General features: G+C 37.6%; 2 protein-coding genes across 2 annotated transcripts; both read left to right on the top strand.

Moving 5' to 3' along the window:
- Nucleotides 1–646: 646 nt before the first annotated feature.
- Nucleotides 647–3,397, top strand: LOC116202360 (NADH dehydrogenase [ubiquinone] iron-sulfur protein 8-B, mitochondrial). Its single transcript, XM_031533890.1, has 8 exons — nucleotides 647–819; nucleotides 1,318–1,396; nucleotides 1,692–1,745; nucleotides 1,840–1,931; nucleotides 2,028–2,141; nucleotides 2,635–2,702; nucleotides 2,795–2,906; nucleotides 3,001–3,397. The coding sequence occupies exons 1-8, from the start codon at nucleotides 763–765 to the stop codon at nucleotides 3,094–3,096; spliced, it is 672 nt and encodes a 223-aa protein (XP_031389750.1). The 5' UTR covers nucleotides 647–762; the 3' UTR covers nucleotides 3,097–3,397.
- An 11,356-nt stretch (nucleotides 3,398–14,753) lies between these two features.
- Nucleotides 14,754–22,977, top strand: LOC116205693 (phenylalanine--tRNA ligase alpha subunit, cytoplasmic). Its single transcript, XM_031538338.1, has 18 exons — nucleotides 14,754–14,992; nucleotides 16,307–16,429; nucleotides 16,680–16,778; nucleotides 17,608–17,664; nucleotides 18,453–18,508; nucleotides 18,696–18,788; nucleotides 19,251–19,341; nucleotides 19,790–19,827; nucleotides 19,966–20,004; nucleotides 20,524–20,600; nucleotides 20,737–20,821; nucleotides 20,914–21,010; nucleotides 21,221–21,317; nucleotides 21,728–21,799; nucleotides 21,896–21,962; nucleotides 22,056–22,181; nucleotides 22,510–22,564; nucleotides 22,640–22,977. Exons 1-18 carry the CDS (start codon nucleotides 14,846–14,848, stop codon nucleotides 22,691–22,693), a joined length of 1,473 nt encoding a protein of 490 aa, XP_031394198.1. The 5' UTR covers nucleotides 14,754–14,845; the 3' UTR covers nucleotides 22,694–22,977.
- Nucleotides 22,978–24,739: the final 1,762 nt, after the last annotated feature.

The following is a 24,739-nucleotide window of genomic DNA, read 5'->3' as shown; positions in this document are numbered from 1 at the left end:
CTAAAACTTTTGCATTGTGACTATTTTGCACCTTTCACGCCAATATATACATGCACTGAAGTCCTCAATTATGCATATTTTACTTATGTTTGGTTCATTACCTACTAGATTGGAATCAATTTTCAATATATGATAATTATTTATAATATTTTAAGTGAACAATCAACAAGTATATATGCAGCTTAAAAATTATTCATATAACATATACATATAAAAAGAGTAAATAAATTTTTAAAATGTATCAAATTTATTCAATAACATGACATTAAGAAAAAATAGAATAAAAGTTTGATCAAACTTCAAGAAAGCACCGCAATATTCTTTTGTAATTATTTCAAATATATAAACAAATTAAATAAAGTGCGATATTGTAGTTGATGATGTTCATTGATTCGATTAGTTCACATTAATATTAATATTTTGCAAAACTAAATGATCAATATTTTCACTAATTAACAATCAATCGTACATTGATAAAATATTGGCTTAGGAAAAAAAAAAGATTTGAGTTTTATTAATTAGTAGGGATGAAAGAAAGAGCTTAAACCGGCCAATAGCGGGCCGGCCGAAGGAACCGCCTCAGCCTCTGCCCGTTTCGACTAGAAAACGGAACCGGGGAGAAATGGTCCCGTGACGCGTGGATTGCCCGTGGACAAACCAAAGGGACGCAACCCGTGCTTCTCTTCCATCAGCTGATCTCGGACGGACAGTGTTCGGGGAGAATCCCTAATTAGCTCTCAGCAGAGGAGATCGCTTCTATCAATGGCGGCTTCGATCTTAGCTCGCAAGTCTCTCCAAGCTCTCCGCGCCCGGCAGCTCGTACGTACCTCACTCACTCTTCTGGCTTCTTTTCTTCCTTTTTCGCCTAGTTTTGAGCTCGTTTTGGTGCCGGAGAAAATCCAGTGATATGGGATTTGAGCTGGAATCCGAACGAACCTCTCACTGGCCGGAAAGCCCATGTCTTGAATTTGTATGGTTAGGATCCCTAGCTGCTAAGTTCGGGATTTCCATGCTTTTCTTCTACTGCTCGATCATGTTCAAGTTTATCCAATTTGACCGTGCAACCACCTCAGCGGGGCGTAATTGTCGAAAGCTTAATAAAAATTGCACATAGCTTACTGTTTCTGCAGAGGTTCGAACTGCCGGAAATGATTAGGCACTTTAAGATCGGCAACTATTGCACTGAATCTACATTTTACCCTGTTTATTATTGTTTCAGGGAGGTTCTTTGCATTTTCTTGATGATTCAGTGCACCGGATAGCTTATGATATTTATCGTACCGACTGGCTTATCTTTCTTGTGCCGTGATGTTTCAGGCTGTGTCAGGGCAGGAATTGCAGAGCTCGCATCTTTATGGTCTTCGGACCAGCACGCACTCATTCTCTACTAAGAAAGGTTTGCCATTTCCCTATGCATCAGAATGCTTCGCTGTTTTTACCTTTCTAAGTCGATTGCTTGAGACAAATACCTGTAGTTGCTTTAACAGAGCTGGGCCATTACGAATATTTCCAGGCTGAAAACATGCTAGTACTATCGTTTGTCCAAGCATTATTGAGATGATAAACTTCTCTGCTTCTTCTATGATGTTTAAGTTAGAAATTGATGTAGAGTTGGACTTCCTGAGCATAATTACGTTGTCATTTGCATCAAATATTGAAGTTTTCCTCCTTTTCTTCCAAACTGTCTGCAGATGATGAAGAAAGAGAGCAACTGACAAAGGAGATCTCCAAGGACTGGAGCTCTGGTAAAACGTTAGGCCTTTGTGTTATTCATTTTGTGTTTTTTTTTAAAGCAGAGTATGGAATGAGATTAGTGATTCCATTTTGTTCCATCTGTAGTTTTTGAGAGAAGCATAAATACCTTGTTTCTTACCGAGTTGGTTCGTGGCTTGATGCTGACACTGAAGTACTTCTTCGAGCCAAATGTTACTGTAAGTGTTTGCCATTCTGTAAAATTTGATTAGGTTGCTATCACATGTTTCTTTTCTGTGTGGACAATCCCATCTTATCGATTTTCCTGTTCGCAGATCAATTATCCATTTGAGAAGGGCCCTTTGAGTCCTAGGTTTCGCGGTGAACATGCCCTTCGAAGGTATCCAACTGGGGAGGAGCGTTGCATTGCCTGCAAACTTTGTGAAGCTGTAAGATTTTAGATTTTCTATGAAGTTATTGTATAAGCTTATAGGAGCAACATTTGTTGATTTTGTCTTGCCCATTTGCATTAAGAAAAGGTGATTAATTGTATGTAATCATCCATCATCAAGCTTTCCATTGCTTGAGACTTGTAATGGTTATGGTAGCATCTCTATTATGAGTAAATGACCCTTTACAGTTATGGGTAAATTACCCCTCACTTAAGCTTTGTGGAGGAGACCCTTTGAGGAAAAAAAAATTGGCTGCTTGTCCTGCATTCTTATTATTGGCTGCTGAAATAAGATGCTGTGCTGCTGCAAACATAACATGGATTTTCCTTCTTCATGTCCCTGAAGATCTAAATGAAGTTTAGATTCATTTAAAGCTTCTCCGAGAAATGTATATTGTGTTTTCACTTTTATGGTTTTGATAGTCTGTATTCATAGGGTAATCGCAAGACGTCTTAAAGAATTCAATTCTGATAAGAGCTGATATTTTCAGATATGCCCAGCACAAGCAATCACCATAGAGGCAGAGGAGCGAGAAGATGGGAGTCGCAGGACAACTAGGTGAGATTTGGTGTCTAGTCTCCCTTGTGGGTTTGATTTTCACTGTCCATTTTCACTCCTGCTATTAACTAATAAACTGTGTGGTTGTACAGATACGATATTGACATGACAAAGTGCATCTACTGTGGATTCTGCCAAGAAGCATGCCCAGTTGATGCCATCGTTGAAGGCCCCAACTTTGAGTTCTCTACTGAAACTCACGAGGTTTGCATCATTCCTTATTTATCAAGACCAGCTTGCAACTATATAACTTCATTATTCTTACTGGTTCTGTTCTTATGTCTATCATTTGCTGCAGGAGCTGCTTTACGACAAAGAGAAGCTCCTCGAGAATGGAGACCGTTGGGAGTCAGAAATCGCCGAGAATCTAAGATCTGAGAGCCTCTACCGCTGAAGCTTTTTGTCGGCTCAAGTGTTCCTCTTGAGTCACTTGAACTTCGATATGGAGAATAAGATCAGTCCTCTGTGGGTCTTGAGAAAAATATGGACTTGATTTCCTTGAGTTGAGCTAATTCTGTTGGACTAATGTCGATCAACCTGTGCTGTTAATTAGTTGCAAATGGGCGGAAATTGAACAATTTTTCCTGCTTGTACATTGGGTTCTTGAGCAATGGGAAACCTATTATTATTTGGCTAACATCTCATTTGATTGAGATGTTGAATTGGAGAAGACATAATTGATGAAGTTTACTATCGCTCATGGGAAGCAGAAACGGTAATCTAATATTTGCTCCGTTCATTTGGTTTATTATTTTACTTGCCGTGCTTGTTTTGCGGAAAGTTTCGAAGTCGACGGCATCCACTTTCAGTCAACTAGGAAAATGAATTGTAACATTTGGTTTTACGGGTATTAATTAATAATGCCTATAAAATATCTTCTCGATGCGAGTCTGGTCTTGACTGTTCGGCTATGGATGTTGCCTCTGCACGTTGATAGCGTTAATTGCCGCCTCCAAATGCAGCCGCTGATCAGAGCAGCTACTGCTGTGGTCTTTAATCTATCCATATAATAGCAAATGCTCCATTCGACATCTCATGCCGTCACCTGAGAAAAATTGAAATCGTTCTCTCACATTTTCATGTCATCAGAATAGTAGCTCTTTTGTTGAGATATTTAAGAATCTTCTAAAATATAATATCGATATATAGCTTCTTTTTGTTTTTTTCTTTTCGGTTATTCTGAGGATACGGTGTTAGAGATTAGGGATTGTTAGTACGGATAGATCGGGAATAGGCTACGCCGGCCAAATCAGCTAAAGCAGAGTTAGCAACCTTTGGAGGTGGCAGGTCGAAGTACAAAATGTCCCAATGTGAGAAATAATAATCTCTAGCAAGCCTAAGCTAAGTTGTCGGCCACCATGTTGGCTTCACGGTAGTTGTGTCGTATCCTTAAATCTCCCAAGTGCTGAATGAGATTCCCACGATCAGATGGGACACTAACAAAGATCATAAACTACCCTTGGCATCCCAATTCTACTAACTAGAGATTGGATGCCTAATTTTGATGCCATAATGAGCCCATCTCTAAACGCCCACAACTTGGCAAGAATGCTGTTAGTAACAGCCCCCAGTGATCTGCAAAAACCTTTGATCCAATCTCCAAGCTGGTTACGAAGCAAGCCACCCGCACCTGCCTTACCCAGTGAGTCTTAAGAAAGAGCCATCGGTGTTCAGCTTCGTCCACCCCTCGGGAGGTGGCTGCCAGCAGTATTGATCTGAGGCCTGCTCTAAGCAACACCGAGGCAAAAATCAGGTGGTGCTGTGTTTGGCAGGGGCGGAGCTTTGTCCCTCAAAAAAGTATTCGTTACTCTAATTCCAGGGAAACCAAGCTGTGTATGGAAAGACAATTTTCCATGGAAATATATAGGGAATGAAACTCATAGCCCTCGCAATTTATCCAGACCCAATTAGTGAATTGAGATGGAAAAAGTTCCCTTTTTAGAAGGGGGATTCCCATTCTATCCCAAAAATCTTCTGCAACAGAGCATTCCTTTTAAGGACATGAGAAACCGTTTCCTCGGGGTCTTGACAGAAAGGGCGAGATGGGGGGATGTTCGACCCTCTTCCGGATAACTGAGCAGCTTTTGGTAAGCCAAATGAAAGTTTGCACACGAGGATGGGTGTTAGTTTTCCCAATCCGCTTCCAATCATTCTCTCAATGTCAAGAAGGGTTACGGCCACGAACGATCATGTACGCTTGGTAGAAAAGTGATCTTTGCGGGGAGCATTACCAAACCACACGGTCCTCCTGGTTTCCCCCTACCAGAGTTCGGGATGATAATGTCTCTTACAAAATCCGGGAGAATCAAAATAGAGAGCATCAAGGTTTCATGCTTCATTAGACGTCATCCGCCATAAGGCCTCCTTCAAAAGAGGGCAGGGGACCTGAGACGAGTAATCTCAAGCTAGTGTTACTCGCCCAGCAGTCGTCCCAAAAGTTAATGCGCTGTCCATTGCCGATCATACCTTCTTCTTCTTCTTTTTGCCTAGGGAACAGAAGTGGCTGCTAGTTTTAAGAGTATCCCTATTATTTGCGGCTGTAAGCACCTCGTTCCACCCCAAGCTATTATAATTGTTCGGAAAGTACATTGAATCAGAGAAACGACGAAGCACCTGGTGATTGCCTGTAAGAAGATGGACTATCAAGAATAAACAGATAAGTTCTTGAGTGCTAAGTGCTTAATTTTGACCATGTGTGCCTATTTTCAAAACTATACGAGTTAATGGCAATATTTCTTTATCCAAATACAAGCGTGTAAAACGGATTTCGAAGCGTGACGCTTCACTCTCCAAAGACTTAGTTTTAAAACCAATTTGCTCATATTGTTTATATAAAAAAGGCATGTTAACTTTTCTCTTATTAAAACCCTTTATTTATATATTTTATTCAATAGAACAAAGATTCGAGACAAAAAAATCGATAATCTCATGAAGCGAAAAATATTCATGTCGGGTGATTTCCAATTAAGAATTGTTTTCTAAGCCTGAGGATATTTTTCGATATTTTTCTCCACTCAAATGGGCTTTAAAATCCTGAAACTGTAAAAGTGAAATGTTTTTATAAGTTTGAGGGCGAATGTGTTATTTTTGCCCAACTAGACCAGTTCAGTTCAACTGGTTCTAGTGAGCTCCCACTGAGGTGGAATTTTAGGACAGGGAGGCGATTTTCTCTCTCGTCCCTGTACGGAGGCGAGGATACTAATCGTGCCGCGCGGTTAGTAACCGCACCCCTGGGCCAGCTTTCCAAACGGATAGGTTTTGACAACTGGACTCTTCCGAAGCTCTCAAAAATTCAAAACAATTTTCATTTTGACCCCTGAACTACCGTTATTTGCAAAACGACCTCTGACTTCTCTTTCCCTATAAATAGAGGGTTATTTCCAAAATTATAGACTTTTAGCCAACTTCACGTGTTGAGGTTCTGTCAAAATAACTCCAAAAATTCTTAATTACCCCTATCATAATTAGTAGAACTTTAAAGAGCTTAGTGCTCGATTTCCATGATTCCTAGTTGGTGAGTTCGAACCATGACGAACTAAGGTGAGATGGGTGACTTTTCGCCTCTGTCCAGAACCGGGATAGAGCTCTTTAGCTCCTATCTTTGTTGCTTTGTGCTTAATTAGTGTATTTATGTGTAGGTTAGACTAATGGGTTGCTGATTTGTTTGAATTGGAGCTTAATTAGGACTAATCGGATAGTATCATGCTTAATTAGGAATCAAACTCGGCTAATTAACTTTGGTTGTCTTCGGGAAAAGACTAATTGCATGTTAATTGGACTTGGTTTGTTGTTAATTGAGTCAATTTGTGTATAATTAGATGTAATCAATTGTAATAGCTCACGTATGTGCTAATTAGGTCCTAATTAGGCTTAATCTTGCTTAATTTCTTCTGTCTATATTCTGCTCATGTAGTAATTAGGTCCAATTTGGTGTCAATTACGTGTAATTTGGCTCAAATCGAGTGTAATTGGACTAATTACAAACTTGGCTATGAGTAATTAGGCTTGAATTTGCTTAATCAGGTGAAATTAGTATGGAAATTGAACTTTGTGATATTCTATAATTTTCTGTAATTTAGGCTTAGATGAGTCAACTCCGTGATTTGTTACGTGATCAGGTCTAATTAGGGGTAATTAACTTCCTATTGTTTGAAATTAGATTTAATTAGGTTCAATTGGCTTTACTTAGCTCAAAATTGAGCTCTTAAGCATGCTGAATTTTTTACTGAATTGAGGATTCTTGTGGTTCCGAAGGATCCAGCATAGAAGATGTGAAAACAGCCTTTAGAAGAGGTAAGTAGATGATTTCGCGCTGTATAATATTATATTGCCTGGTATATGTAGTTGAACCAACTAATAAACTGAAAACAAAAGCATATTTAATTAAACCCAATCCGTATTTTTTTTTAATCTCAGATAAAATAAAGAAATCATTTTCTTCTTCATTAATCTTCATAGGCAAATTGCATATGAATTTTTTTTTTACTGCCCGCAGCAAAAGAATTCGTGGCAAATTACATACGAATTTTTTTTACTGTCCACAGCAAAAGAATTCGTCAAACTTCTTTTCTTTGGTATACATATCTAAATAAACGGTGTAGTGACAACTAAAATCCAATTAGGTCCCAGGCCACACGAACTAACTAAATTTTGAGTCGTGGCGGAGGCCTAGAAAATACGTATTGTAGCAGGAGTGTTGGCTGGGGATTTGAAGACTCGACTCGTGAGGTATTTTCTCTTAAGCACTCGAGCCCATAGTTTGTTATCTCGTGAGCTCTCTAGGCAAAGCTACCTTGGAGAGCGAGGTTGCGACCCTCAGTTCAGATCTTGGGATGCTAAGTTTGCCCTTCCGTTTTGGGACGGTCCAATCACTCTCTATTCCATCTTTAAACCACCCATAGAGATGGAATAGTGACCATCTTAGCACCGTTTCTAATTTTAGCGTCGTTGTGGGTTGAGACGGAAAAATTCCATCTCAATGCATAGCGACGGAAACGTTCGTGTCAATTCCATCTCTAGGAGACGGATTAGAGATGGACAGTTCTCTCCACACGAGAATTCGTCCCCATTTCGTCTCTGTGGACATACTGACAGATTATAGACGAATTTTTCCGTCTGTAATTGACAAAATTTTACAACTTCAAAACCGTCTCAACACTTGTTATAGGGACAAAATTGTTCGTCTCATAGGGACAGAAGTTGTCGTCCATAATCCATCCATACATTAGAGACGACAATATAAATAGTTTATTTCCGTCTCTCTTGAACAGGATTCTCATCCCTTTTTCCATCCAAATTTTTTAGACTTAATTACCCTCGAACACTTTTGTCCATATTTCCATCCATACACTGGGCGCACATAGGGACATAATTTTTTGCATACCAAAGACCGAATTTTGCTTCCATAATCTGTCTCTATGATCCATTTGGGACAGATATTAAGATGAATATATTCCATTCAAATTCAGTCTCTATTAAAATAAGGGCAAATTACAAAAAAAAAACCTAAATTTTGTAAAACCTCTCAGTTTTATCCTAAATTTTGTTTTGTAATAGAAAAAACCATGAGTTTTCTATATTGTCTCAAAAATGACATCCGTTATAAATTCCGTCAATTTTGTATATCAAACCCATTTTTTTATAAATCACCATCTCCCACCCTCTCCCCCGCCTCTCCATCTCATAGGAGTGTATTTTGTTAGTTGCAACTATAAAAGTTATTTTAAGATATGTTCAATTTGTGTGTGCTTTGATTATTCGATATAGAGATGTTGAAATCATTGATGGGCATTACACATGTGACATTTTAAACATTCATAAACAACTCATAAAACCTTAACTAATAAACAAATAAGATAGGTTAAATAAAAATTGTCTTGGAAATAACCTCTCTCTTCATCTTGGTCTCCTTGCAGTGCTCCTAAAGTCGGCCTCGGCTAGTATCTCCTCTCATGGACCATTTCTGAGAAATTTTTTTAAAATGTATTTTTTTAAAATTACAAATCAAAATTTGGAACAAAATCGAGATCTTTCTGAAAGCTTAGGTTATTTTTGTAAAGAAAAAATGATCAGATGATGTGTAAATTTTGTGGATTCCATAAAGTCCACGGAAGTAAATAGACGAAAAACTTAATAAAATGGTAACGAAAGATCAAATTTCAGACATTTCTCAAAACATGTAGATTTTTTTGTTAATAAAATTTAGGACAAAACTGAAATAAAAAGTTATTTGCAATACATCTTACATAAAATCACACAATTATTCCAAAAACCTCATAAAGTCACCATACAATCTCATATATCCACATCAACTATATAGTCATTCACAAAAGCAGATAACCAAGCTTCATGTATCCATAATAAATTAAAAACAAAATATGAAAACAATACTAGTCATCATTAGATTTTGAGTCATCATCATCTTCCGAATCATCGTCTTCATCATCATCGACATCATCTTCACCTTCCTCGTCCTCTATGGGCTGGAAAAACTTATCAATGTTGTCGTTTATCTTCTTCTTCTTCTTCTTCTTCATTTATCCTTGTTCACCAACATCATTATAGCAGACAAAGTCTTGTTCATCTTTTAATGCACATTGTTAATATGTCTCTCGAGCCCTTTCTCACGTTGCTTCAACTTCTTCTCATGTTGGGCAAGCTCTTCTCACACCATATTTAGCATCTTGGACGCAACTCCTCCCTGAATATGGAAATTTGATGCTCAGATTGCGCTCTCATCTTTGAATCCAATAAAGAGATGTTGGGCCTCATCTCCTCAACGTCCTTCTCCATTGCACGCAAAGAGCCAGGGATATCAGATGCATTGAAGTATTGCATCCCACATACTCGTTCTTTCTTGTATGGGCCTTTTACAGCCTTAATCCATAATTCGGCCTCAGTGACTTCGCTTACACATTGGTCATCCTCTCCTTGGGACTATTGTTGTGTAATTTTCAACCGATCAAATTATGCCTTTCATATCTCCAAGTTATCATATCTATACACAACAAAACATAAACAGAACGAAGAACATAACATAATAGAAAAGAACATAATGGACATAATAGAATAAAATAGAGCTAACATTGAAGGAGAAAGGAACATACCATAAAATACATGAACATAATAGGCCATACCAAACCAGACTAAACATTGCAGGAGAACAGAACAGAACATACATGAACAAAACAGAAGAGGTTAGACCAGACATTACAAGAGAACAGAATATACTAAATAAAATAGAGCTGAACAGTCAGAACATAACAGAACATACATGAACAGAACAAACTAGACCAGACCAAACATTGCAGAAGACTAAAACAAACATAACAGACAGAATAGAACATAACAAAACAAAACTAAATAGAACTAAACAAAATAGACAAGACCAGACCATACATTGCAGGAGAGCAGAACACAACATAACAAAATATAAGAAAATAACAATATAAACATTAGAACAAAATTTAAGCTTACACTAATTGTTCGAGCGTGGCTCTAGGTTCCATCATCTTTCTTGTGAAGCTTGATGAACAATTATATATCCCCAATTGGTTGATTTCATAACTTTTCCTATATTGCACCACTCAGTTAGAAAAGAAACATCATAATATATTGAACAATTCATACAATATATTTTCCTTTCTTACCAATCTTTTTCGGGATGACACGTAACATTCGCTTCTCTTCGATGCTCGTAGTGCCATGTCATGTGAGGCGCTGAACTCATCGACGTGAAAATCCGTTTCAACCTAGGAATGATAGGCAAGCACTACATTCTCTTAACATGAAGCCGTTTGCAACTATTCTTCTCCTTAGTGAACCGTTCAATATATCTAGAGGAGCCACAAAACTTGTAAACGTTCACGTTGGCATCGTTTTTGTAGTATAACATGCATTCGTCCTCACAACAATCTATCTTGTATTTTACTAATCCAAGTTTAGACACAATCTTTTTCGCCTCATAATAATCCTTTGGAATACTGTCTTTCCCGGGAACTATCTCGTCCAACAACTTGAATAGCTCATGAACAACATCATGGGGCAAAATTCAGTCACTCTTAATGTTCATTATCCATATAGCTATAGACAAATGCATAATGTTTGCATCCTAGATTGTTGTACTTCTCAAGTAGTTCATGGAATCGATTAGCATCAGTGTTAGGCTCTTCATCTTTCTCGGTCTCATCATCGATGTGGTCATCCTCGTCTCCTGAAACCTCATCATCATTTTGCTCAGATTAATGACCGAATTTCTGCATAACTGCATCATAATCCATCTCTTCAACCCTATTCAGTGGATCCTAAAAATCTTATTGTTCAGTGTTGACATGAGTTTCAGCATTCTCCCCATGTTCAGTCCAAATCCAATAATTTGGTTTAAATCCCCACTTTAATAAATGCAGCTAAACCTTTTACATTTGATAACATGTACCCTCGCCTTTTACATTTCGAATGATTGCAAGGACATCTAGTTTTGCGCTCTTTCTTAAATAGATTAAAACTTGAAACATGTTTAATAAACTTCTCAACTCCTTCAATGAATTCCTCTCGGAGGCCCGCTTGAGAAGGGTTAGTCATATGATACATCCACGAACGATGCAGAAGAAATTCATCATCTACATATTCACAATATAAAAAAGATCACTATCTATAATTAGTAAAAGCTTCATCAATATTCGATATTTTTATCTCTAAGCTAGGGTTTTGAAGATGAAACATTTAATTGAATTGAGAATACTCTGAATCGGTAAGACTTGCCTGACAAAGAAAAATAGACGAGTGATGTAAAATCGATGGATGCTTTAAATTCGTCAAAGATGTCTATATATGGGGGGCCGATGGGGGTAAAAGAAGGTTGGATCGAAAGAGAAGAGAAGAAAAACTGCAAAAGCTATGTATTTTTCAAAATAATCTGTGAAATTTACGAAGATAGCGTGCATATGTGTTTACTTATTTAAACATAATAGGGACGAAAATTTCGGTCTCTATGATATGGACGGATATTTTTGTCTCAATTCTATCCCTAGAGTATTGACATACATTTCCGTCTCAATTCAATCTCTATGTATGGACAAAATTTATGTCTTCAATCATTCCAAATATTTAGACGGACTGCATCATCTTAAATTTTCCGTCTCTATTTATATAGATGATATTTTAGTTTGTAAGATCATCTCTACGATATGGACGGTTCTTTTGGACGGAATTTTTTGTCCCAACATTGGGACAGAGTTTTTGTTCAAACTTTCTGTGTATAAAATGTTGAAACATAAATTTCGTCTTGAATTCTATCTCAACTACTTCCGTCTCTATACCGTCCCTATTTCGTCTCTAATTTTAGATGGAAATTTTTTCATCCCTTCTGACCGTCCCTATTTAGCAAAATTCCTGTAGTGAGAGTTACCTTTTCCCAGCCCACAAGATGAATTTTCCTATGATCCTTCGAGAACCCCCACAAGAAGTTCTTAATTAATCGATCAAAAGAATTGCAAATTTCTTGTGGTAGAAGAATGCATTGCATGATACGAGTTGGAAGAGATGAGATAATAGAGTTAGTAAGTACAACTCTTCCAGCCATCGAAAAAAGACTCACCTTCCAACTAAAAAGTTTCTCTTTGACCTGATCAAGAATGAAGTTGAAAGAGGAGGAATCGGAAGCGGTGATGTCCATTTCCTTAGGGGTTTCCAAGCTCTCCTGCTAGCTTTGTACTCAATAAGAATATAGAAGAATTTCATAATAAGAATAAAGAGGTAAGGAGAAACAGGTTCGCCCTGACATATACCACAAGTGAGAGGGTAATTGATTTAGTTTGCCACCATTAAAAAGCACACTAATCCTAGAAGAGGAGATACGCTTCATGACTATACAAGTGAATTGGTTAGGAATCCAAAACAGGAGAGAATATAACTTCTTATTACAATAAAGCCTTATGCTATTGATTTATACGATATTTCTTGCACGATATTTTATAGAGTTGTTGTTCATAGTTTAATTGGAATTTTTGAGAACTTATTTTAAATATAAGTTCAATTTAATATATATATATATATATATATACATATATATACACTTTCTTATTAAGATAGAGTTTTTCACTATTAACATGTGCAATATATATTTTTGGCTACAATATCTTAAATATTTTTATATACCTATATCTATACTATCATATAAAGTCAAAGATGAGGATTTTGTCTAACTTTTATTTCCAAAATCACCCTTATTATTTATTATTCAACTAGTTAAGACAGTTAGATTAGGGGCAAAAAAGTAAAAGTAGAAGAGAAAAACTACCCACTATTTCTTCTCCACTCATCATGTCTCTCATTTTTTACTCCTTTTCCTTTCTCCCTTTGCGGCCACCCATCCCATTTTTTGCAAACGGATTTTATTTCTTAACCCACCTTCTAGTATCTATTATTTGATAGTTAATAACTTAATGATTAATTAAACCATCAATATGGTCTTTGACATTTCAAGCAGCCATTAATTTCATCCTCAACGTTTCATTGCCATAAAAAACATCCCTAACGTTACACTTTCGTTTATCATTTTGGTCCTCACCGTTAAATAATCTCTGACAATGTTAAATAAAATATTAAAAAATTAATCAAAAATAAGAAAAATAATTAAAAAAAGGATAGAAAAGGGGTAGTATTGCACTCCTCCTTTCCTAACAACCTCCTCCCACTGGAGGACAAAAAGTCTTCGACGACATTCTCGATAGGGGAGTGTCCTCTGACGACCTCTCCAATGAGAGTGGTCGCCAAGAGGGACTGCCAGGTGGCCGGGAGAGGGGAACCACAATTTGTCCCTCTCCCTATCTCACTTTTCTGTAATGTTTACAGAAGAGAGAGAGCTCTTCCGGCGACTTCCCGAGTGGGCGAAAGTGGCCAAGATAGATGGACCATGATATGGTCCTTTCCCCGTTCTCTCTCTTCTATAAAATGTTAGAGAGAGGGAGAAGGGGGCAAATCGTAGGCCCCTTTCCCTGATGAGCAGTATAGTGGCAGAGAAAGGATGGGGCACAATACTGACGCCTCCCTCGTCTCTCTCATTTTCTTTTTTTAATATCTTATTTAATGCCATTAGAGGTTAGTTAACGGCAAGCATTAAAGTGATAGACTGAATTGTAACGTACGAGGCGTTTTTTATGGCAATGAAACGTTGAGGATGAAATTGATGGTTGCTTGAAACATTAGGGACCAAATTGATAGTTTATTCTCAATAATTTAATTCGGCAACTATATCAAATATTTCAATTATTCATGGAAACAATATGTCAATGTATTTTATATCAATTATATTATTACTAAAGCACTTTCGGAAAGGAAAAAAAGAAAAACTTTCACATATCGGATTGTATTTTATTTTATTTTTCAATATCGGATTGTATTGTTGATAATTGTTATCAAAACCGGATCAGATCAGTCGGTTTGATCGGTCGGACCAAGAATCGGTACCACGTCCGATCTGATCTGCCTAAAGACCCAAGTTGTAGAGTTGAGCCGTCAGACCCATTGAATTGACTAATTTTTGAGAAAAATTCCATTGAACCGGTTGGTTCTCTGTGTTTTATGGGTTTCCTATTTAGTTATTTTTAATGTAAAAATTACTAAGCTGTGTAAGGATTTGACCCCCACAAACATTTGCTTCTTATACTAGCATGCTATCAATCAAGCCACCATTACCTTCTTATTCTTTTAACTCTATTTTTAAGTACTTATTAAAACTCAATATTTATTTTGGAATAAAAAATATTAAATATAGACATTTTCTTATACTATTTTTATATTTCTTTGAAATCATTATATTTCTATTATAATTTTTTTAATAATATGAATACTTATTTTATTTTAATATGTGTAGTTTGACCCATTGAACCCTCGATTTGATTCATAAACCCATAAACCCATATTTATTTCGATTTATCGTCAAGTCCGGTTCTGATAACATTGGTTGATATCCATTTTACTTATTAAAAAAAAAAAAGGATAAAGGATTTGATGGGCCGATTTGATGGGCTCTACCCCATAAATTGACCAAACCCGGGGAAGAGGGGACTCCGTCACACTGAGAACGAATCCACTGTTTGCGTATACACTCCGCCTGCGGCAGCAAGGGAAGTGCTTGCCCGGACATGGAGGAAGAAGCAATCCTAAGCCACCTTCAGGACCACGAGGAGATCGCCGACTCCGGCCAGTTCGCGGCGGAGAAGGGGCTCGATCACGACAAGGTCGTCAATGTCATTAAGAGCCTCCACGGTTACGGATACATCGTTGCTCAGGTGCTTCTCTAGAGCTGTCCTCTTGTCTTCTCCGCCGCAAAATCGATCCAATTCTCATCGCTTGTGCGAAATCGACTGCCATTTGAGTTAGAGCTGCTATTTCCGCTGATAACTGTGAAGTTCCGGATCACGTCGGTTCTTCTTTGCTGTGCAATGTCTTGACGGCGCTGACCGGCGGAGCTTTTTCTGATAAATTGCTCAATGCGTTTTAGCTAGACAGTAATTCAGTAATGGAACTTTATCGACCGGAACTTGCTGATACATGTTAGTTGTGGTTAAATGTTTATATCCTAAATCTACAACTGATGAAGTGGTTCATGCTTAATGGATGCGGTTACCTATCTCGGTACTCTATTTAAGCTCTCCACCCCCCCCCCCCCCCCCCCCCCCCCCCCCCCCCGGGCTTTTGTGAAATTTACTTTCCTTTTGTTGAAATTTATGTTTTACATGTTGAGGGGCTGGCAGTGATCTAAATGGTACGTAGATCTTCATATCTCAGAAGATGGAACACGAGTGATTCTGTTACTGAAAGGATAGCCCTTTGCCTTGCATTTGGTCGTACTTAATATGCGTGAAAAGGGTACTTTGCATGCTCTTGGGGCGGTGTCAGATACTCAAAGTTGATGAGCTATAGTTGGTTCCTTGTCGTAGGACAAACGAAAGATAGAATCCTGTCTTATAAAATGTCTTCACCCAACGATTTGAATTGGAGTTCATGTGGTATTCATTGCTTGATGCATTGAATTATTAGAGTAGTCCAGTATAGGTGACTCGTTTAGCCGATATAATTTTTTCCCGCTTTTGCATCCTAAATATACAATAGTTTATATGAGTATGTCCTTTCATTTTCATAAGTATTCTTTTGGCATCTGAGTGTGCATATTGTCAAAGGCATAAATGGTATATCTATCAAGTAATATCTGATTTTTCCCCCTTTTTCATTAAATAAAAAAAAAACATAGAATTATTTGTATGAACATGTTTCTACACTGTTGCTGGTAATTGCTTTTGACGTGTGTGAGTGTATAATCTTGTGTCCATCATGCTGTGGTAGGAATTTGATAATATTTATTGGACTTTATGTGCTGTAAAATGGAATATGTGAACTCAGAAGAGATCCCAGTTTATCATTCGCTTGCAAAGTTTTTTTTCTTCTCCTTTTTTGGTCTATTTTGACCTCGCAAATGCTTGCTGAGAAAGATCTCTCTCATATTGGCATAACAGTTACGTCGTAATCTGTTGCAATTTATAAAATTGTGTCCTCTGTGTTGTTGTTATCCTTAGATTAGTTGATAATCTTTTTAAATATTGCAGGACATTAAGAGGGAAACGTTGGTGCTCACTGAGGAAGGTGAGACATATGCTGCGGTTGGATCGCCTGAGATACACCTTTTCATGGCTATACCACCAGAGGGTATATCACGTGAAGCATTGGAGGTACGTTCTGTCCCTTGTCCAAAACTATGTATACGAGTGATGAATAGTGCATCAACTTGCTAATCGTTCTTTAGGTCGAGTTTCCTATAAAGGGGGATTTGATATGCCTGAATGTGTGAATATGTCTTAGCTGATTAATCTGGGACTTCCCAATTTTGTAAAATGGATCTTTGTCCTTTTTATCTAAGATGCTAATATAAGGGAATTTTGTCTTGATCAAAGTTGTTACTAAAGCCGCCTGTACCTGCAGCAAAGGCTTGACACATCAGTTTTCAAGATAGGGTGTGCACAGGCTTCAAAGCTTAAGTGGGTGGAATATGACAAAAAGAAAAAAATCTTCTCCAGACAGGTGAGCGGTCAAAGTTCTCTGTTTATGAATATATCTGGCATTCTGTTTTCTCACAGTAATTAGAAATGAAATTGGCTTTCCTTGTTTCAATTTGAAGCTGTAATCTGATTGTTGTGCATGAGTTTGGTAAGGAAATGAAGCAAGGTTCATTTAATGTCTGTTTTCAAATGTACTTATTCCTGGTTTAATTATCTTTTTGTATTTTCTTAGGAATTAGTATTTCATCTATGAGCTGTGTTGAGACATATCATCATGTCCCACACGGAGAAACTAAAGAGAAATTCCACTGGGCCTATAAGCGATTGGGCCCATCTCCAGCCTCAAAGCTCGAGCTGATTGATTGTGGTACCCAATCACTTATAAACCTGTGATTTGTGATCCATATTAAATATTTTAACTTAATGAAGTTTGTTGTCATGATGTAGTAAGACATTCAGATGAATGAACATTATCACTTAATTCTTATCCCCCAAAAAAAAAGTTATCACTTAATCAAGGCAATTTTATTCCTTAAGGATGATATAGAAAGTGCTCCCTTTGCATATTCTTCTCTACCTCATCTGTAGAGCCTTCTCCTTTGTAATTTGTTATATTTGTAATTTATTATATTAGTTCTTATGCATTTAGAGTTTCGGGCCCTCATAAGGTGCTTGATTTCAGCATTTGTTAAGATAAATTTAAAATCTTTGGTATAGTGTCCGGTGATGCAATGAAATAAAAATGTTTAAGGATGTTATGTGATGGAGCAATAGCGTCATGCTGGGTGTCTTTTGGTTTTTATTTGTTATCAAAAGTCTATGCTCATTTTGAGAACACAACCTTGTTGTAGGTTCAACATGTGGAGGATCGAGTCAAAGATGTGCTCATACAGATCAAAGATGGACAGGTCCAAATTTTATTGTTCTTGTTAGTTTGATTAGTTTCAAACTCTTAGAGAATATATATATATATATATATATATGGTCTTGTCAAGTATCATGAGTACCGGCTAGTTCTCTCATTTGACCCTGTTCAGAAAAGTGTATGGTGACTTTTAAAATGAAGAAATATTGTTGGTTTCCTGTAAATTGCGACAATCCTGTTCAGTAGCTACCTTAAAGCTGGTTTTGTGCTTCAAGAGTTGTAAATTGTTATAAAAAGGTGCATTAATCTAAAGTAAGATATATGATTAGCTGAATAAATCTTACTGTCTCCGGTTCCATTACGTGCTAGCAGAAGTAATTTGATTATAATGTCACAGATGAACTTTTGAAATTTTGGTAATATCGAAGTTTCCCCTTCTAACTAGATTCAACCTTCATGAATCCTTCAATATATATAGCCTACTAATATAAGCTTTTCAAGGAGATGTGGGATCTAGGTTGAGCAGGAAACCCAGTGGGACTAATAGAGAATGATAGGAAAATATTCCTTCCATGTCCTTAATTGAAAGGTTCCAAGGATATCTATATGATTTTAAGATGGGGTTTCAGTTGGCACCAGCCTTTTCCTTGTTCGCATCTGTATTTAATTATAATTGTGTCTCTAAAATCTGAGTCAGGGAGGACTGGCCCTACTAATTTCCTCATAAATCTGGTTTATGATTTTATTTTCTATTTTCTTTAAATTCTGTTTATAGTTTAGGAAGTCTATCTGTGTATATAATGGCACTTAAACACATATTTTACTTTACAGGCCCCTGGACCAGAAGATGTGAGAGCTCTGAAGACAAGGAAGCTGATTGCTCCTCAGTAATTATCTTCTATTCGTGATATATCTGGTTTTGAGTTGCTTGCTAGGTTGTGGTATTGCTCACAGAGCCTAAAATGTTTCAAGCTTCATCATCTAGTGGATCTATGGAAGATAATGTTGGTTTCAGCTATTTTAGGAACATATATGCATTTATTTTTGTTAATATCATGTGTACTGTTGCTGAAGGATTTGGAAGGGTTACTCAGTGAAGAAAGGTCCTAATTATGCTCCCAAGAGAAAGACTTTTGCAACTGATTTTACTCGGGAAAATATGCAGAGGTACATCACCTTGAATATTCTTGAAATTTGTAAGCGTGGATGATGATCGATTGGTGTGTATATAGAGGTTCTCTAATTCATTTAGCAAAATTGTGAAGATATTGTAGACATAGATCTATATTATCAAAAGATGAAGATTCTTTTAAGGTACCTTATGATCATAGTGTGCTTGATATGGCTGTTTATGGTGTCCATTATGGTGCTCTTTGTGCGTGTGCACAATTCCATTTTTCGGGATATAGTATTGTTTAGTTAGGATGGTAATTTGACATAATGATTTTCCTGCAGTTGAATGATATAAATGTGAATTGTTTCTGAGTTAGGTGCTTTTTTATACTGAATGATGTTGATATTTATAGGGTTGATGCTCTAAAAAACTTGACTGTGTATTGGCGTGATGCTGATTAGCTGTTTCCATTTTTCTGCATTGTTTATATCCTGAAACATACTCTATTGTTATAGAGGTGACTGGAAGGACTTAGAATTTAAAGGGTACAACTTCAGTGCAAAGGGTCAGCCTCTAGAAGGTGGCCATCTTCATCCACTCCTCAAGGCAAGTGTCCGATTGTTTGTGTTACTTCTTGCCTCTACCCTTTCTTAACTGTATATAGATCTTGCAAAAGACCCTGTTTATACTAGAAAGGAAGATTCGGTAGAATGACAGGTGATAATATTTCTAGTCCCAACCTTTTCCTTACATTGTCGGATTCTATTTACCAGGACGGTTGCATGTTTCCGAGAAGTTTTACTTAGTATCTCTACACGGCTCTAAATGTCTATGCTACTTGAAACGCAGATAGAGACAGACTAGACTACTAAGTGTCAACTTTGTGAGAGCAAGTCAATTGACACTCATTCCCATAAAAATTTCCTTGGGAAATGTCTATTGTATTGCTAGCACTATTTCTTAGATATGTTTCTCCAATAGGAGGGTGTTGTTATTTCTGTTTTAATTGGGTTGCTTTTTTTTTCCCCGTTTCTTTTTTCTTTGTTAACTATAGGTGCGGCAGCAGTTCAAAATGATCTTTCAGCAAATGGGGTGAGTTATTTTTGCTTGTGAAAGGCCTATATGACTAGGCTGTTTTCTGGCAAAAAAATCTGATTTATTATTGATGATGAGATTTACCTCCCCATTTTCATGTTTTTCATAATTGTCTGGTTTTTATGCTGATTGCAGCTTTGAGGAGATGCCCACGAACAATTTTGTTGAAAGCAGGTATGCAATCTTACAGGCTTTCCCTGTGAACTACTTCTTTTTAGGAATCATCAGTTTGCACTTAGGTCTAAGTCTAAGCACTGAATGGGGATGCTTCAAGATGCTAGTAGTTGCATAAATAAGTGCTTTTACATGATTTGTTGAATGATGAGGTTGACCTACAGATGTCTTGGCTTACACTGAAAAAGAAATTAAAAGACATAGTTTGGAATTGAGGCTCTTGTTTTAACCCTGAATTTAGCTCTTTTATGGCAAACGGAATCTCATGGCTTCTTCCATGCTTACATATATCTGCTGAATACATGGCATATTAAAAATTTGCTTTTGTATGCTTATTTATCGTGCAGAAAATAGAAACCATCATGAAATTTATCATGCAATATATTCTTATTCAACTTTAAAGCATTGGGTGGGAATGCACTCAATAAAATGTAATAAAAAAAATTGTGTCAAACTCTTTTCTTTCGGATGTCAAGTATTAAGTGCATTAAAGTATTACTGTATCCGTTCAATGTGCAGCTTTTGGAATTTCGATGCATTGTTCCAACCACAACAACATCCTGCTCGTGATTCCCATGATACGTTCTTTTTACGAGGTTCGTTAACCATAATTGCTTGAGTTTTGATTAACTTTCATTTGATCAATTTTACAAGGTTCGTTAAGCATAAATGCTTGAGTGTGATTAACTTTCATCTGATCACTCCATGTTCATTTGGTATTTATACTTGTAGTTCCTGCCACTACAAAGGAATTGCCTGAAGATTATGTTGAACGGGTCAAGAAAGTCCATGAACTTGGTGGTTATGGATCAAGAGGGTAAGCTTGTCGGTTTAGTCCTTTGTGTCTGGTCCAATTTATTAATCCGCTGATCCACTGGAGTTCTGATTTTCCCCTCTCTCTAAATGAAGGTATGCATATGATTGGAAAAGAGAGGAAGCAAACAAGAATCTTCTACGAACTCATACAACTGCTGTCTCTTCCCGGATGCTATATTTGCTAGCACAGGTGGGATTTGCCTCTGAACTTTTTATATTTTTCGTGTCCCATAATGAGCATTCTAGTGTTTCATTGGCTGACCTTCTCATGGAAGGTTATTTTGACCTCTGTATTGAAGAGTTCTGGAGACATCCAAAGCTCACATGACTTGTAGTAGAACATACTTTTCTCCCATTCAATTGAAGGCACTGATTATTCTCATCTTTCTTTAATCTGCAGAAACCTTTCCAACCTAAAAAGTACTTTTCGATTGACCGCGTCTTTAGGAATGAAGCTGTTGATAAAACACATCTAGCGGAGTTCCATCAAATAGAAGGTATGTGTGTGTGTGTATTTTTTTAAGTTACTGTTGAGATTTGAATTGCCCCACTTACAGGGGCTCTTGTCACTGTAACTGCTATTCGCAGTGAATTGTGAAACAAAATCCAAAATTTAAGTAAATAAGAATGACAGCTGAGCAAATTTCTGACGGATGGCTGGAATACTAGAGTTCTACAAATTCGAGAGATGCTGTAGGTGGAAAAGTGGAAGAAGAATAGAGCCCTGTTTCTGCGATAACCTGAATATGTATCGTACTTGCATTGATGATATCAAAGAGAGCAAGAGTTCACATTAGTTGCTGTTTTAATCTGACTGTGTATTAGTAGAAAGCCCATTTGTGGGTAAGAAAAAGTCAAAACATCTTGCTTTCAGTGCTTTGTACTTATCGTTTTGATTTGGTGTCAGGCCTGGTCTGTGATCGTGGTCTCACTCTTGGAGATTTAATTGGAGTGCTTCATGACTTTTTCTCCCGGCTTGGTAGTGAATCCTTACTCCAATAACAACAATAGATTAATGATGGTTATTGGCAATTCTTTGTTTCATCCCTTACTCTGTTCCAATTGCTGTTCTCAGGCATGTCAAATCTACGTTTCAAGCCTGCTTACAATCCATATACTGAACCCAGCATGGAGATTTTCAGGTAACTAGGTTTTGGATTTTACTTGCATATGATACTCACAAATCTACTGAAAGAAAAGTACAAAGATTGAATCTGAATATCGTCATCTATCAGTTACCATGAAGGCTTTAAGAAATGGGTGGAGATTGGAAACTCGGGCATATTCAGACCAGAAATGTTGCTCCCGATGGGACTCCCAGAGGATGTTAGTGTCATTGCCTGGGGGCTCTCCCTTGAAAGGTAAGCTAATTTATTCCCTCTGTAAAGTTTGGGTGCGTCCTCTTTTTCCATTTCACAAGGCCCGCCAGAACAAAGCTTTGCTGACTACTGAAGGAATTTTTGGAAGTCTGTTTTCCTCGTCTCTTAATGCCACGGGAATAAAACTATTATTTTTTCCCCAAAAGTTCCTCTTTCTAGGAAAACAGGAGAGTTTCGTGAAGATACAGTTTTCGGAAAACCTTCACCAAAAATGAAAAATATTGATCTCAGACAGCCAAGTGCAATTCTACTGTGGTGCCAACTTTTTCTGTTTGTATTATCTTTTCACGGTTTCTTTATTGTGGACCAGACCAACTATGATACTCTATGGGGTTGATAACATCCGGGATCTCTTCGGCCACAAGGTACTCTTGTTGGACATGCTTCTCAATCTTTCCTTTTACGTTACGGAAAACTTACACGGAGTTCTCTTATTGCAGGTTGATCTTGGTCTCATCAAGAGAAACCCAATATGTCGGCTCGGGATTTACTAGGTGTAGGGATTTTTTGGCATAATGGTCTCAGTCTCTTTTTAGCCCATTTGTTTCTACCGAAAACAAAGGCCGGGCAATCATTTTGAGATGAAATTCTGAAAAAGAATGTCCCATAGCAAACTCATTTAGGACGCAACCTACTTGGTTATACAGTTCAATTCAATCAGAATTATCAGTACACCGCTATTTTTCTGTTCAGACATCGACTCAACCAGTGTGCAGCTCTCGTTATTGTCGGTATCTTCTTCATTCAACTACTGAGTAAAGCTTTCCCTGTTTGTTCACCCCCCCCACCACCCCCCCCCCCCCCCCCCCCCCCCCCCCCCCCCCCCTTATATGTTTTACTTTGGGTTCGGGCATTTTGTGCGTTGTCACGCCCAGTCCCTCGTCTCTTCCATCTCATCGGGCATTTTGTGCGTTGTCACGCCCAGTCCCTCGTCTCTTCCATCTCATCGTACGATGAACATGTGTTGTTGCAGGCTGGGCTCGTTACATCTCAGTGTCTCTTAAAGAATTTTTCTTGAATCGGGTGTTTGACTGGCTCTAAAGAATTTTTCTCGAATCGAATGTTTGTGGGACATCGAAAATTCAACGGACAGGAAATTGGCCCAGAGAGCAAGTAAAGACGAACGTAAGAATAACGAATAGTATATACAAAGCAGGATCTGTTAAGCTAAGAAAGGCAACGATAGCAGCCGCTAACACATCTATCGCATTGGATGGACTGATTCTGTAGAAACAGCCCTGCATTTTTTTATTTCACAATATTCGGTTCGTACCTATTCTTTTCTTTATCGTGTGTACTAGTCCACATCTTATTGGGAAATTCTAACATGATCCTCTGTCTGCCATCACAGCCGTCCACACTTGGGGTTCACGTATAGTGAACGGCGTATAGTGGACGGTTGGGATCTCGGTGTCACATGACCCCAAATCCGAATCATGTTAGCAGGACCGTATCCTATTATAACATGTACGGTTTTCCTGTGCTTCCGCGACAAGCATGAAGCCTGCGAGGCTGCGACCAGCGTCAGCCACGGACCACACCATGCATAGTAATAGGATGTCTGTACTATCCAATCCAACGGGTGCCGCGATCTCAGGCCTGCTTCAAGGTTTAAGGCTACGTTTGCGAGTGTGATAACGACTGAATAAATGCTTAGTTTATTGAATTTAAGGCAGAATGAGTGTTTTGTGAATTTTCTCAAAACCATGATTTGACTAAATTTTACGATTGAAAACGCGACTTTCTCAAGCATGCTGATAAATGTTTATAAAAACTTATTATGTTTATTCTCTATTTTAAGTATCAATTTTAATTTTAGCAATTTTAAATTATTATCTCTCGCTTTTACTTATTCTAAAATTATCACTCATATTTCAGTAATTATACTTCAGCACTTATTTTTCAACAACACTCCCAAACCAATCATAAATTATACGTTATCTCCCCAGTACGTATCTTCTCAACATGAGCAGTAGGGTTATGTAGAGGTTGGCTTGGTGATAAACTTTTGTAACACCCAACATGGATCGGATTTTCTCAGGTCGGTTTTCAGGTAATCCGAATACAACAAAGACTTGAAAGAAAAAACTCAATTCATTCAGCAAAAGACATAGATTAGATAAAATCCGAATTCATCACACAAAACCTGAACAACAATAGTTTCACCGAGATAATTTAAAACGCCATAAACCAGAATAACATCACTATCATCGACATAAAATTAAAAGGGTCGACAATGACCAAAGCTCCATCAAGTACCAACAACATAAATTCGGGCCGTTTCAGGGCAAACGACTTTTGAATTATGAAACCCGAAATCGCGTCCGAATCCGAGCTACAAAGAATAAGCTGACCCTATGACCGAACCAAGTTTTAAAAATCCAAAGATTCAGTTCAAGTCGGATCGGCTTTTGGGGGTCTCTCTTTTTTTGGGATAGCCTTACATTGAGCAGTCCTTATACAGGAGTATCGGGTCCAGAATATAATATATTAAAATGCAGTGTGATATACAAAGAACATCAAGACGCAGCAACAACGGC

This window comes from Punica granatum, chromosome 4, assembly GCF_007655135.1.
Source record: "Punica granatum isolate Tunisia-2019 chromosome 4, ASM765513v2, whole genome shotgun sequence".
NCBI classification, from domain to species: Eukaryota; Viridiplantae; Streptophyta; class Magnoliopsida; order Myrtales; family Lythraceae; genus Punica; species Punica granatum.
The sequence above is the reverse complement of the archived record's forward strand: the minus strand, read 5'-3'. Positions and strand labels throughout refer to the sequence as shown.